The sequence below is a fragment of the Ursus maritimus genome, unplaced genomic scaffold, assembly GCF_017311325.1.
Source record: "Ursus maritimus isolate PB19 unplaced genomic scaffold, ASM1731132v1 scaffold_8, whole genome shotgun sequence".
NCBI classification, from domain to species: domain Eukaryota; kingdom Metazoa; phylum Chordata; class Mammalia; order Carnivora; family Ursidae; genus Ursus; species Ursus maritimus.
This window is the reverse complement of record NW_024426996.1, coordinates 80,218,597-80,233,555: the sequence shown is the minus strand read 5'-3', so window position 1 is coordinate 80,233,555 and position 14,959 is coordinate 80,218,597. Positions and strand designations below refer to the sequence as shown.

The 14,959-nt window shown below is 43.5% G+C and overlaps 1 protein-coding gene across 12 annotated transcripts in view; it reads left to right on the top strand.

Moving 5' to 3' along the window:
• Positions 1-14,959, top strand: part of GRK4 (G protein-coupled receptor kinase 4) — a 91,474-nt gene that overhangs the window by 43,109 nt on the left and 33,406 nt on the right. For 5 of the 12 annotated variants that reach the window (XM_040625154.1, XM_040625151.1, XM_040625152.1 and 2 more), the window contains 4 exons: positions 2,732-2,832; positions 7,996-8,088; positions 9,233-9,296; positions 12,161-12,301. In XM_040625154.1, the coding sequence (XP_040481088.1) occupies positions 2,732-2,832; positions 7,996-8,088; positions 9,233-9,296; positions 12,161-12,301 (399 nt within the window). The remainder of the gene's footprint in view (positions 1-2,731; positions 2,833-7,995; positions 8,089-9,232; positions 9,297-12,160; positions 12,302-14,959) is intronic. The other 7 variants (XM_040625160.1, XM_040625161.1, XM_040625158.1 and 4 more) reach the window with 4 other exon arrangements.

Genomic DNA, 14,959 nt, shown 5'->3' with positions numbered 1-14,959 from the left:
TCTATTCTGGAGAATGTTCCATGTGCGCTTGAAAAGAATGTGTATTCTGCTGTTTGAGGATAGAATCTTCTGAATATATCTGTTAAATCCATCTGGTCCAATGTGTCATTCAAAGCCATTGTTTCCTTATTGATTTTCTGTTTGGATGATCTGTCCATTGATGTGAGTGGGGGGGTTAAAGCTCCCTAATATTATTGTATTATTATTGTTTATGTTTGTTATTACTTTATGTTTGTTATTATGTTTGTTATTAACTGTTTTATGTATTTGGGTGCTTCCAGGTTGGATGCATAGATATGTACAGTTGTTATATCTTCCTGTAGGATATTATATAATGTCTTTCTTCGTTGCTTAGTATAGTCTTTGTTTTAAAGTCTGTTTTGTCTGATATAAGTATTGCTACTCTGGCTTTCTTTTGACAAGCATTAGCATAATAGATATTTCTCCATCCCCTCACTTTCAATCTGCTGGTGTCTTTAGGTCTAAAATGAGTCCCTTGCAGGCAGCATATAGATGGGTCTTCTTTTCTTATCCATTCTGTCACCTATGTCTTTTGATTGGAGCATTTAGTGCACTTACATTCTAAGTAATTGTTGATACATATGCATTTATTGCCATTTTATTACTTGTTCTGTGGTTGTTTCTGAAGATTTTCTCTGATCTTTTTTTGTCTTTCTCTCTTTCATGGTTTGCTGTTTTCCTTGGTGATATATTTGAATTTATTTCTCTCTATTCTTTGCGTATTTATTAGTGGCTTTCGATTTGTGGTTACTGTTAGGTTGATACATAACATCTTCTGCATGTAGCAGTCTCTACTGAGTTGATGGCCATTTAAGTTTGAACCCATTCTTTACTCCTTTCCTTCCCACATTTTGGGTATATGGTGTCATATTTTATATCCTTTTATTTTGTTCCTTGACCGTTTTTTACAGAAATATTCATTTCTACTGCTTTTGTATTTCCTCCTTTCATACTGTCATTTTTGGTCTTTCCTTACCACTCAGAGTCCCCTTTAATATTTCTTGCAGGGCTGGTTTCGTGATGTGAGCTCCTTTAGTTTTGTTTGCCTGGGAAACTATATATATCTCCTTCTTTTTTATTTTTTAGGAAGTATTTTATTTATTTATTTGAGAGAGAGAGAACACAAGGGGGGAGGTGGGGGTGGGGAGGGGTGGAGGGAGAAGCTGACGCCTCGCAGAGCAGGGAACCTGACATGGGGCTCGATCCCGGGACCCTGAGATCGTGACCTGAGCCAAAGGCAGACATAGTATAGATGGGAAAATGCCTCACTTCTGTTAGATCATTTAAATGACACCTATTAATCATTATTAATTATAACAAATTGTTCATTTTTTTTTAAAATGGGAATTTTCTATATTGTATATTTCTATCACTAGTTCAGCTTTGATGAAAGTGTTTCTTTGATTTGTAGAAAACACAGTTTTGCTCTGCTAACTCAGCCAAACCACTGCCAGAAATCAGTCTAGGATGCATTTCTCATGTCTAGTGACAAATTAAATGTATAATTGAATATGATCCGGGTATCTTTTTCAATAAATCTGGACAATAGTTTTGTTATATGTTTTCTTTCTCCAGAATTCTCTAGTTGAGGGTTAAGAGAATGGGGAGCTGGTGAGTAGGGACATATTAATGAGAATGTAAAAGGGGAGAGCCTTCTTGGAGGTCGGCTTCGGAACAAATATCAATGTTTAAGAGACACATTCCCTTTGAGCTAGACTTCTACTTCTGGGTGTCTGTCTTGTAAACACACGGTGGTACAAAGACGTTCATGCAGTGATACGTACAGTGGGGACACGGCAGCTGGAGCGTGTAAGAAGGACAGATAAACACACGCCCTGGAAAACCGTGCAGTCTCCAAGAAAATACACCAGCTCTCTAGGTAGCAGCACATATTTTCAAAACTACGTATGTATTTTCATCCCATTTGTATGAGAAAAAGTTGTGTATTTCTGAGGGCTTGTGCGCATTATATGTGTGTACATTTTTAATTGTGGCAAAAAAGACAAAATCGATCATCGTAGCCATTTCTAAGTGCACAGTTGGGTAGCATTACAGGTACTGACATTGTGGGCAGCCTGCACGGCCATCCACCTCCTGAACTGTCTTTATCCTGCAGATCTGAGACTCTGTCCCCATTAAACACAGCTCCCACCTTCCCCTCCCCCAGGCCCTTGGCAACCACCATTCCACGTTCCGTCTCTAGTATTCTGACCGTTTCAGGGACCTCATAGAAGTGGGATCATACAGTCTTTGTCCTTTTGTGACTGGCTCATGTCACTGAGCATAATGTCCTCACGGTTCATCATGTGGTAGCAGGTGTCAGAACGTCCTTCCTCTTTGAAGCTGAATAACACTCCCCTGCATGGATGGACCACGGTGTTTACCCATCCGTCTGTCAGTGGACCCTCAGGTCGCTCCCACCTTTTGGATATTGTGAACACTGCTGCTGTGAACACAGTGTACAGATACCTGCCAGAAACCTTGCTTTTTGCTCTGATTTGATTTGCTTAGGAAAAGATCTGAAAAGGTGGACAACACAGTGAACTCTGGAAAATGACACCGGGGTGGCGGGTGAAAGTGGCACTTTGACTCATTATTTCATACACTTGATGTTGTACTTTTTTGTAGAGTAAGCATTAGGTTCTGTTTACAGTTGGTAAATTATGACATCACTAATTGTTATGCATTTGGTTTGTGCTGTACTAAAAAGCCGGCAGCCCCTTTACCAGAAATACCTTCCCGTGTTTTGAGAGAATGTCGGTTAAGACTGAAGCAGAGCCCCGGCAAGGACGTCTTTGAGGAATGCACCAGGTAAGCGGCTGCCGCCACCCTGCACAGGCTGCACATGGCTGGCCCCAGACGGGGGCTTACGCTGCTCTCTCTGCATGACACCCACTCTTACTGCAGGACTTTGCAAATTAAAGTGGTCACTTTCACTAGAAAGAGGTTCACGAAGGGTGATAATTTTACAGATGGAAGGGACACACTGAAATGAGTCACATCCCTGGCCCCTCCGTTCAGCCTTCTAAAATGCGTGTGTCTGAGATGAAAAGATTCCCATAAAATGTTGTTGTTTTTTAAAGCCCTGGGCACTTGTTGAAAATATCTTTTCTCTAGATGTTTGTGATACAGACAGGAAAATTCTAAGGGAAAGCACTTTGAGTAAATCTGGCTCCTGATGTACACAGGGAGAAAGAATGGTTTCTGGACTGATCTGGCTCAGAACACGGAGTCCTCTGTCCAGTCATGCAGCATTCAGGTGTCGTTTATCCTAAGATCCGTTCAACAGAGGCTGGTTGAGTGCCGGCTCTGTGTCAGGTGCTGTGTCCATTTCTTGGGGTGGCCATCACAAAGTTCCACAAACTTAGGTGGCATAAAACAGCAGAAATTGATTCTCTGGGTGCCTGGGTGGCTCAGTCGGTAAAGCATCTGCCTTTGGGTCAGGCCGTAATCCCGGGCTCCTGGGATCGAGTCTCGCTTCAGGCTCCCTGCTCAGTGGGGAACCTGCTTCTCCCTCTCATGGTGACAACAGTGATAAACGCTTATGGATGCATCACTCCTCCCAGTAACCCCATGAAGTGGGCACGACCGTTGTCCTTTTTTACAGCTTGGGGGATGGAGGCCAGAGAGGTTTGGTAATGTGCCCCAGGCCCCTGGCCAGTGAGAGGCAGGTTGCTTGAGGACAGAGCAGCCAGCACCCTCGCATGGATGCATTCCCCAAGAAGGGCAGTCAGCAACCTGGTGTGTATGCAACTTTTGCAAAGATCCCCATTTTAAACTGATCACTTTTCGGTTCCATTTTCATTTTGCAGAAACTACTAGAAAAAAACCCTGAGAATTGATTCCTAAGTAGTCACTTCAGATGTTGTGTTTTTCCTTTCTCAGATTTTTATGTTAACTTGTAGACACAGAGAAGAACACAGATCCCATTAGGCTCTAGTGGTGGCATCTCCTAGTGGTGGCATCTGTGTGATGGGCACACAGTGTGGGTGTAGGCCTGTCTGGCACCAGCACCTCAGCTCAGCCCCTCTCTTGCTTGCAATGGTGGGCACTGGCAACTGGGAGAACAAGGTTGTAGAATAGTCGGTCACTCTGTGCCGCCCAAAGTACTCCTTTGTGACTTAGAATTACCAAAGAACTACGTTTTGTTTCTGAGGTAAGTGTTTCAGCAACTGTGAAGTGGAGGTTTGTCCCCTGTGCTCTGAGACAGGGCACCAGCAGCCAGGCCGGCCCCGTGCCACATCTCAGGTCGTGCTCAGTCAGCTCTGCATAGCTGTGCCTCCAGCCAGCGCACTGCCTCTTTCGTGTGCAACGTGCGGTAACACTGCCCCGTCCATGTTTCCTGAGGATGACGGGAGTAGGACAGAGCCTCAGTGACGCCATCCTGGGCTGAGGGTCTGGCCCAGTCCAGGGAAGACGCACTAGAGACAAAAGCAGGATGGAAGACTCCACTTCCACACTCCGTAGCCTCACCAAGTGGTGCCACGGAGACAAGGGGACAGCCACAGGTTGGAGACAGTCCCCTGTGCTGACACACTCACAGACAGCAGAGCAGGACCTCCTCCAGGAGCAACTTCATGGGGGCAAGGCAGGCCATCTGTCATTGGCCTTTTCAAGGTCCCTCTCAGAAGCACATTGTCTCAGTCTGTCTGGCTGCAATAACAGATACCACAGCCCGGAAGTCATCTGTTTCCCATAGCTCTGCAGGCTGGAAGCCTGTGGTCAGGCCGCCACTGTGGTCCAGCTCTGGTGAGGCACCTCTTCAGTGTTCTGGGGCCTCACGTGGCAGGAGGGGCCAGGGAGCTCTCTGGGGTCTCTTTCATAAGAGCACGAAACCAAATCTGTTCAGGAAGTTTCCACCCTCCAAATACCATCACTTTGGGGATTAGGTTTCAACATAGAACTTTTGGGGGGACACACATTCAGTCCGTAGCATACATCATCATGACTATCCCTTCCAAAAACCAAGCACCGATGTGCCAGGGAATACCCACAACTCCTTTTTCAGCCGTGGAGAAAGTACACATTGTGAGTAACAAAGACCGATCTCTGCATGCCCCTGAGGTTGTGTGGGGAAAGTCACACTGCTTAGCAGGGCTGGTCCGGGACATGGGGGAGAAGGGTCCCTTCACGCCTGTAGGTCTGCGCTGCATGTTCACACCACGGCTCCCTGTGCTGCGTCGCTGGGACCCAGCTTTCTAGCCGTGGATGGTTTTTCACTTCCCTAGCACTTGCCCGCTAGTTTCCTGATTTCCCTTTTTACCTCTAGGTCTCTTTCATTTTTCTACGGTTACTATATGTTCCCCCACTCCACCCTTAGGGTTCTTCATCGATACATCTGTTCACTGAATTTGTTCGTATTTTTAACGTATTAGGCACTTTTCCAATTCTGTCCTATTGTTGAAGAACGGGGTGGTGTAGACGACCGTATCAGACTGGCCACAGGTCTGCCTCCTTCTCTGTGTATCTGCTTCAAGATATGGACTTAAAAGTCACTCGTATTTAAATAAGTTTTAGTACTCAGTCCTCTGTCTGTTTTGATTAGTTCACTTGACCGACGGCGGTTTATTCCTTACATTCTTATTCAGTGCCTGCCATTTGCCAGCAGCTGTGCCTGGCACTGGCTAATGGGGACCTCAGCACGGCACGGGGCAGAAACGAGGAGTTTCAGAGTTCCCTACTATTCTGGCTCATTTCTGTGTTGCTACAACCTTCATTTCCCCGAAAGCCGCCTTTCTCCTTTCGGGTTCCAGAGTACTGGAACTGCGGCATAATGAGCACACACGCCTCCTTTAGGCTCCCCGCTGTTTTCTGTAAGAAGCTGTAGGGAGAGGCAGCAGCGCGTGATGGCTAGTGGGGAGCCCCAGGATGGATGTATTAAAAACCAATGTTGAACTGATACACAGTTTTAAATGTCATAACTTTTAAAAAAGTGTGTGCAGATTGCGGGGAAGGGCGCCTGGATGGCTCAGTCAGTTAAGCATCCAACTCTTGGTTTCCGCTCTGGTCAGGATCTCAGGGTTGTGGGATCAAGCCCCACATTGGGCTCCATGCTCAGCCTGCTTGTCCCTCTCTCTCTTTTTCTCTCTCTCTCTCAAATGAATAAACAGACAAGCAAACAAATAAATACATAAAATCTTTTTAAAAAGGTGTGTGCAGTAGGTTTATATCTCAGACTAGAGCAGTGGGGCAGTCTTTTGATTTTGAGGTGAGGAGTATTAAGAAGTGAAGTTAAGAAGCACTGGTAAGTTGACTGTAACCATGAGCTTATTAATTTATACAGACCGAATTATACAATTATATTAGAATAAGTTGATATTGTGTGGCTCTTCTCATGGAAATATGCAAACACCTCTACAAAGATGATTTGACTAAGCCAGCAGTATCAGAACCCTTGCCCTGGCCCACAAAGGTTTGGAGTTGGGCTGCCCACGTGCTCAGCAGAGAAAGGTGTTCCTAGAGGCAGGGAGCAGGCGCTCCCTCCCGCTCCGCTGGCCAGGAGGAGGTGGTCCAGGTAGCCTCCAGAACAGTGCTCAGGCCTCAGATTGTGTGCAGCAGCCGTGTGGGACCTTCCGATGTCCGGACATCTTCCGGTGTCTCTTACACTCTTAAAAATGATTGAGGACCCAAAGAGTTTTGTGTACATGGCTTACATTTTTAAAGAGAAGACACAAACATTCCACTAGCCATCAGAGCAATGATGTCACATGTCTTGTGCTTCTGGAAAACCCCTCTGTGAAAATGAGTTTTTTTTTAGTTTTTAAAAGGCACATGATGTCTTAGCATTATTACAAATATAGTTTCATTGTTTAACACTCCCCCCCACGAAAGGGTCTCAGAATCCACAGGGGTCCTCAGAACACATTTTGAGAAACACTGTGCTGTAATATTAGTTAGTCCAAGAACTTGTGAATAACCTCCTTTTACAAAATAAAGTGAAATCAAGTGGCTTGCTCCGAATTCTAACAATCAGCGAAAATGCTGAAATTGTTCCCAAAGCCTCTTGAGTTACTGGTCTACTAGCAATTCCCCATGAAAACTATGATCTTTTCCCATTTGGGTTTTTGTCCATGCTTGGGAAACCCTTTCCTTCTTCCTTCGTCTGGGTGACTTCTACTTCAACTCAGACCCCACCTTCACCAAAGTGTCCCTAATATATCCTCTCCCAGGGGAGGTGCTCTGGGCATGCCAGGCATGGCACACTCTTCTCTAACAGTGCACGAACTTACCCATCTCCCTGGCCAAGCTGGCAGATTCTTCAAAGTAGTACTCGTTGGACATTTTCCCTCCAGCGTCCAGTACAGTGCTTGCAATCTTCTTGTTAGATCCTTATTGACTAATGAGCTGTTTTAAATAATAGACTACATTCTGTCCCTTATCTACCTACAAATAAGAATTTTATTACTTCTGTAATACAATAAAATTGTATACATTTTATAAAATTCTAAATAAAACTTTAGAAGCATGGCTAATTGCATAAAATTTCTTCTGGAAATATATAGCATAAAATAGTTCATTGGGTGCCTTAGTTTCAATGTTAAAAAAAAAAAGTGGTGTCACATATTAACACTTTCTACAATATGACTATTATAATCTAGATACTCATTCTAATCTTACATACCAGATGTTTACAATCCCTACTGAAACACACATGCTTGGGTGCGTGCACACACACACACACACACACCCACTCACGCATACACATACACTCACCTACACCCATTGAATACTTATTTATACATAAAAAGACATTTTGACTGTGGGAAGGTAAACAATTTCATTTCTTTTGAATTCCTGCTTTCATATTTTTACTGATAACATTAGAAACGAGTGTGAAATTCTATAATTGCAAAATTTAATATATTGTGTAAAATGATTGACTTCCCATGCCCAGTGTTGATGAGTGCCCAGAAACACGGTGGTTTTCATATGTAGTGCAACAAATGTATATAATTACGGAAAATCTTTTTCTAGAATTGTCCATAACTATTTAAGTGGAGAACCATTTGAAGAATACCAAGAAAGCCCATGTTTTTCTCGATTTCTACAGTGGAAATGGCTGGAAAGGTATTTTCTAATTTAAAATTCAACAAAAACAAGTAATAACTTCTTGGAATGTGTACTGATTGATGTATACTTTTCCATCTGTTAAAATAATATTGGAAATCAGGCTGGATATGGTATTGTACAGAAATTATTAATATGTGCTATGTAATTTCTTCTGATTTAGTTGACTCTGTTCTCTCCTTTTAAAAGGGCAGTCAGCCCTTTTATTAGAAAATTTATTAGAAAATAAAACATATCCTAGATTCACAGAAATATAATCCGATGTGCACTGGTTCCGTCTTGTGGTACTAGAAACGCAGACATAGTCAAGGGACTTGGCCTTCGTGAGCATCAGGTCCCTGTTCGTGAGAATAGAGGTGATTCTAGAATCCACCTACTGGGCTGCTGGGCGCCTGAGGATTGTGTGCAGCTTGCTGTACAAAGTACATGCTCAGTAAGTGTCAGTTGCCACTTAGTGTGGTCGTTACGATGGTTATTGATTGCTCAGATTTCCAGTTCTACTTCATGCATGTTTCTTTTGAGACGTTGAGTATAAACACCTCCTTTGAGGTTCTTTTTCTACAGGGTGGTGCACTGTAGATAGGTGCTTTTCCTCCGCAGCTTTCCGACAGGCCCAATACGTACACATGGCATGATGTGGACTAGTTGCTGACCTGCCTTCAATTAGTAAGGATAATTGGACCGTTCTAGATCTATCTTCAGTGTTTTCAATAAATCTTCAATGTTAACATGCGCTTACGTCTCTTAGTGTAATGGAGGGTGTCCCAGCAGAGGGAGCCACGGTCCCTGAGCACGCACACCCTTGCCCCAGACACTCCCTTTGAACAGTGAGTGCAGTGTCATTTTAAATAAGGGCAGGACAAGAGCTAGGCAGGCTTTTCTGCTTTAAAATAACAATGTGGGGGCGCCTGGGTGGCACAGCGGTTAAGTGTCTGCCTTCGGCTCAGGGTGTGACCCCAGCGTTCCGGGATCGAGTCCCACATCGGGCTCCTCCTCTGGGAGCCTGCTTCTTGCTCTCCCACTCCCCCTGCTTGTGTTCCCTCTCTTGCTGGCTGTCTCTATCTCTGTCAAATAAATAAAGAAAATCTTTAAAAAAAAAACAATATGATGTGACATCTGAAGCTTTTTTTTTTTTATTAATTAGGCAACCAGTAACAAAGAACACATTTAGACATTACAGAGTTCTAGGAAAAGGCGGATTTGGTGAGGTAAGTAATACGTGACTAGCTATAAGCAATACTTCTAGAAAAGTAAGACAGCAAGGTACTTGAGAGACATGATGTGTCAGCTTTACCAATACCTTTACTCCCTTCCTGTGTATTTGGGAATGAGTTTGCCAACCACAAGAATTAAGATTGAACTTCAAACAAAAGGTACTTTGCTACCTGCTTTTAAAAGATTTGGAGATCTGGAAAGAAAAAATTCACTATCTTCATGATTTTTTTCTTTCACTTTAAGTTTCTTAAAGAAGTTGTTTCCCGCATTCAGTTATTTGACATTCAAGCTCAGTTTGTCCTGATGGAAAAGATGATTGTTTCCATATTGTCGAATTTCTGTTACTCTTATTTCTATAATTTGAGACTAGCCTAAAAGCTCGTGTAGTACAGAGTATATTATTAAATGTGCTTATTTATCTCAATTCTGTGTGGACATGTATGTACTCCCACACCTATATCAAAAGATACTAGAAAATGTGTAAATTTGGGAAAATCCTAAGGAAACTGCCCACAAATTCATGAGAGATGGTCTTTCAATATGATGGCTCTCCTAGATAGAGACTATTGTGTGGGGTGGACAAAGAACCACATGCAGTTCCGGTTACGTCATTTAAAGAGGTGTTAATTGCCTCATTAATTATCTGGAGCAGTCATGTTCAGTTTTAGCATTTGTAACTCCCCAGAGCCGGGACAGCCACGGGAACCGAAGTGCGTGGGGAGTCAGAAGCAAGTTACACTGCCCACATGTGATTGAAATCACCCGTGCTCCCAAATTCCCATGGAAAGCCTAACCAAAGCCACCGGAGTTCCCTTAATGTGAATTAGGAAGCTGACCTAAGAACCTTGTCCCACAAGTGAGGCCTCCCCTGTATCTGTGCTTGGGTGTGCTGCGACCGCGGCCCGCTCGCCATCACCTCAGAACACCGTTCTGCTGACCTGTTAGGGTGCGTCCAGGGATCCAGCCAAATGCTGTTGGAACCCTTCCAGCATAGAGATTTCTGTGAGAAATCCACCCTCTGTTTGAATACCTTTTCAAGCAGGAAAGTTCTTCACTCGCTTTAATTCGTGCTACTCTGCCTTTCATGATGTCCAAGTGTAAAACTCAGATTCTGTCTAAGAACAGAGGATGTTTCAAGCTCTTGTGTTTACAAAGAATGTAGTTACAGTTATAGCCCCCTGTCGGTTTCCGAAATGGACTCAGTAGTAACGTTAGCAAATTTTAACTTGTGAAAGACTTGGCATATTTATATTTATAGACTTTTTTAAGCACATTTACTTGTGTTTCCGCACAGAAGACTGTACAGATGGACAAACTGTTCTGGTTTTTCTCAAACCTGTTCTGGATGTGCTATTTGTTACATCTGTCTGTGGGGGACCCAACAGTCCATTTCCATTGTGCATCCGTCAGGGGAGCCCCGTGACCCTAATGCGGACGGCCTCAGTGCCTTTTAAGTCCAAATTCCAGTGGTGGATTTACTTTTTCCGAATGCCAACACCTCTTCCACTGGGTTTGCAAAGACAGATTTTGGTCTTCTTTTGTCGCCCACAGTGCTTGCACTTAGGCTTCAAGCCCTCCAGAATAGATCTGTGGGGTCCCGAGGCAGCGCCGAGCAAAGAGAGCTGGCGGCATTTCCACGTGCGCGGTTGTAGAGGCAGCGCGGTGCCGTGGAGAGCTCGTGGGCAGCGGCTGGCCTTGCTTCCCGCTCTGTGACCTCGGCTTCACCATCTCATCCTCATCACGACAGGGAGACGATCCCTGCTTCCCGGGTGGCTGAGCAGCACATGAGTATTCGTGTCCAGCTGAGAGTGCAGCATCTGGCACCCTTACCTCTGCTCCCTTCTCGTTCTTCGACTTGGCAATTCTACTTAAAAGAATTTGTCTTAAGTCATAAAGAGATATGCCAAGATTTATGTGCTGAGACTTAATGGTTAAATGATTAAATAAATTCTGGAGTAGTCAGACATTGGGAGAACATTTAATGATGAGAAAACAGTCACACTGTAAGATGAAAACAGGAAATTATAAAATATTATCTATTCTATAATATAAGGTCAGGTTCCCCACCCAAATTTCAGGAGGATTCAGAAGCCTACACAGTTATCTTGGAATTTCAGTGAGTTTTGTCATTGTCCTTACTAATAGTTTCAGTATTTTCCACAATGAACTTTATATTTTATCATCAAAATCATGTTATTGATGGATTAAAATGATATCCTGTCTTATGTTTGCCTATAAGGTAACCGTGTCTGTGTATGTGTGGTATGTGCATGTGTTACGTGTGTGGGGTGCGTGCATGCTGTGGTGTGCAGTAGGTGTGTGTGCGTGTGTGTGCATGTGCGTGTGTATGTGTGCAGTGGACGGGAGTCAGAGGCAACAAGGTAGCCCTGTGTTGATAGCCCAGAAGCTGTGCACGGGTACCTGGGAACTCATTATAACCCCATCTCCACTTCTGTAATTTTGGAAATTTTTTCCTAGTGGGAAGGTAAGTAATGTATAAATAGTATTTTAACAACTAAGTAGAATAAATGCATGGGAGTTTATGAATTCTATGCAATACCTTTTCTTATATTCTTAAACTTTTAAAAGAAAGAGGACTCAGTTTAGTTTCAAACACTGTGGCTCTTTCGCAAGGACTGAAAGACCCAGGGAGACCCTGGCTGATCCAATGTGCTGTGATCACCTGTGGGCACCTGGCAGAGTGCACCCCCCGACTCCATCCACCAGCCCCTCGCTGCTCTTCACCAGTGGGGCTGATCATAGAGGAAACGGGGTTTGGTCGCTGGTGGTAGTGGTGGTCCTGGTGGCCTAAGAGGTGGCAGGTGTGTAGAAACCTTTTTTCCCTTTTTTAAACTAGGTTTGTGCCTGTCAAGTGCGAGCTACAGGAAAGATGTATGCGTGTAAGAAGCTAGAGAAAAAAAGAATAAAGAGGAGGAAAGGTGAAGCCATGGCTCTCAACGAAAAGAGAATCCTAGAAAAAGTGAATAGCAGATTTGTAGTGAGTATCTGGGTTTAGTCCTCACTGTGGATGGTGCCGTGAGGAATGCTTTCCTAGGCACACCTGCTGCTGGGCCCACCTGCACTGCCGCCACTGCTGGGGGTGTGAGCTGTGCTGCCCCGGCTGGCAGCGGGGCCAGGGGCCGGGGATAGCACGGTCCTGCTGGCAGCCCCTTCTTCCCTATCCACTTCTTACTGAACACATATACAAAGCAGAGGTGATCTCGCCGCCCACTCCCCACCCCCCCACCCCGGGGCCTGGTCTGCGGGCTCCTCCTCACACCTGGCAGTCCTCCCCTCTCCCAGGCAGCCAGTGCTCATCCTGGGCCATGGGGCCACTGCCTCCTGGGCTCGAAGGCACTGCCTTGAGTCCTCTCTGTGAGGCCGCAGTCTGACACCTGGCCAATGTACCGCTGGCCCTTGGCTAGCCTTCCCCAAACGTATGAAGCCTCAAATCCCACCTTCACTGAGTCAGGCAAGGGTTGGACGAGTGGGGCTGGGGTGAACCCTGACCCTCCCAGGCCCTGTGCTGTGCATGAGGCGCTGTGGCGTTCATCCCCAAACCTAGCTTCTGTCCCCCCGCTTCGTATCTCCTACAGCCTCTGTGGTAACAGGAGGGTCTGCGTGAAGGAGGAGAGGGAAAGGTAACTTAAGAAAGAATTTGTGGTGTTAGGCTTACTTCCTCCAAGTCACTTCTGTCTCAGGACTGAGGTTTGCTGCTTTGTGCTAGGGGACAAACTGCAAATAGTGGCCTTGCACAGCCACCCTCTACATTTACCTCTGAGTATGACAGGTCTCTCCTCGTGCATTCCACGGAAATATTTAATGAAACTGGCTCATCGTGGACTTGTTTAAAATATATTTGTGTAACTACTTTGAAACACAGAGATCCATAATCTAGCTTTATTAAAGGGATATAAATAATACCTATGGTTTGTTCTATTTAAATGAAATATTTTTGTTTCTGTATTCTTGGCTTCTCCCAAGGAACCTAGAAATATTTTCCTTCATTCTTTTTTATTTCTAATTGAAGTATAACTGACATGACAATATCCTGTTAGTTTCAAGTGTACATCATAGTGATTCCATAATTTTATGCATTATGAAATGATCCCTGTGATAAGTCTAGTTACCATCTATCACCACATTGTCACTCCAGTATTATCAACTATATTCCCTATGCTATACATTACATCTCCTTGACATTTGCTTTATAACTAGAAGTTTGTACTTCTGTCTTTTAAAGTTTGTTTACTTATTTAAATAATCTCTATACCCAATGTGGGGCTTGAACTCACGACCCTGAGATTGGGTTGCATGCTCTTGCGAATGAGTCAACCAGGCACCCCAAAGTTTGTACCTCTTAATCCCTTCCACTTATGTTCTGTCCACCAACCCCTCCCTACTATGGTAATCAACAATTTGTTCTCCCTGTCTTGAGTCTGTTTCTGTTTTGTTTGTTAGTTTGTTTTGTTTTTAAGATTCCGTATATGAGTGAAACCATATGGCATTTGTCTATCTCTGACTGACTTATTTCACTTGGCATAATACCCACTAAGTCTACCCACATTTTGCAAATGGCAAAAATGGTATTTTGATAGGGATTACACTGAATCTGTAGATTGCTTTGGGTAATATGGACATTTTAACAATATTAATTCTTCCAATCTGTGAAGATGGTATATCTTTCCATTTGTTTGTGTTGTCTTCAATTTCTTTCATCAGTCTCTTAGAGTTTTCAGAGTATAAGTCTTTCACCTCCTTGGTTATATTTATTCCTAAGTATTCTATTACTTTAATACAATTGTAAATTGGATTGTTTTCTTTTTTTTAAGATACATTTATTTGAGAGAGAGAGTGTGCACATGTGAGTGGGGGGAGGGGCAGAGGGAGAGAATCTCAAGTAGACTCCCCACTGAGTGCAGAGCCTGATGTGGGGTTCGATCCCACGACCCATGAGATCATTACTTGAGCCAAAATCAAGAGTTGGATGCTTAACCAACTGAGCTACCTTGGTGCCCCTGGGCTTGTTTTCTTAATTTCTATTTCTGATAGCTTGTTATTAGTGTATAGAAACATAACCTGTTTCTATATGTTAATTTTGTACCCTGTGACTTTACTGAATCATTAATTAGTTCTCAAATCTCTTTGGTGGAGTCTTTAGAGTTTTCTATATATAGCATCATGTCATCTGCAAATAGTTTTGCTTTTTCCTTTCCAATTTAGATGCCTTTTATTTCTTTTTCTTGCCTAATTGCTATGGCTATGACTTTCAATACTATGTTGAATAAAAATGGCTAGAGAGGACATCTCTGTCTTGTTCCTGATCTTAGAGGAAAAGCTTTCAGCTTTTCCCCATTCAGGATAATGTTAGCTGTGGGTTTGTCATATGTGACCTTTATTATGTTAAGGTACATTATTTCTATACCCACTTTATTGAAAGCTTTTATCATAAATAGATACTGAATTTTGTCATATGTTTTTTTCTGTATCTGAGATGATCATACGATTTTTACTTTTCATTTTGTTAATATAGTGTATCATCTTGATGTGTTTGTGGATGTTAAACCATCCTTGCATCCCTGGAATAAATCCCACTTGATTGTGGTTTATGATCCTTTTAAGATATTGTTGAATTGGATTTGGTAATATTTTGTTG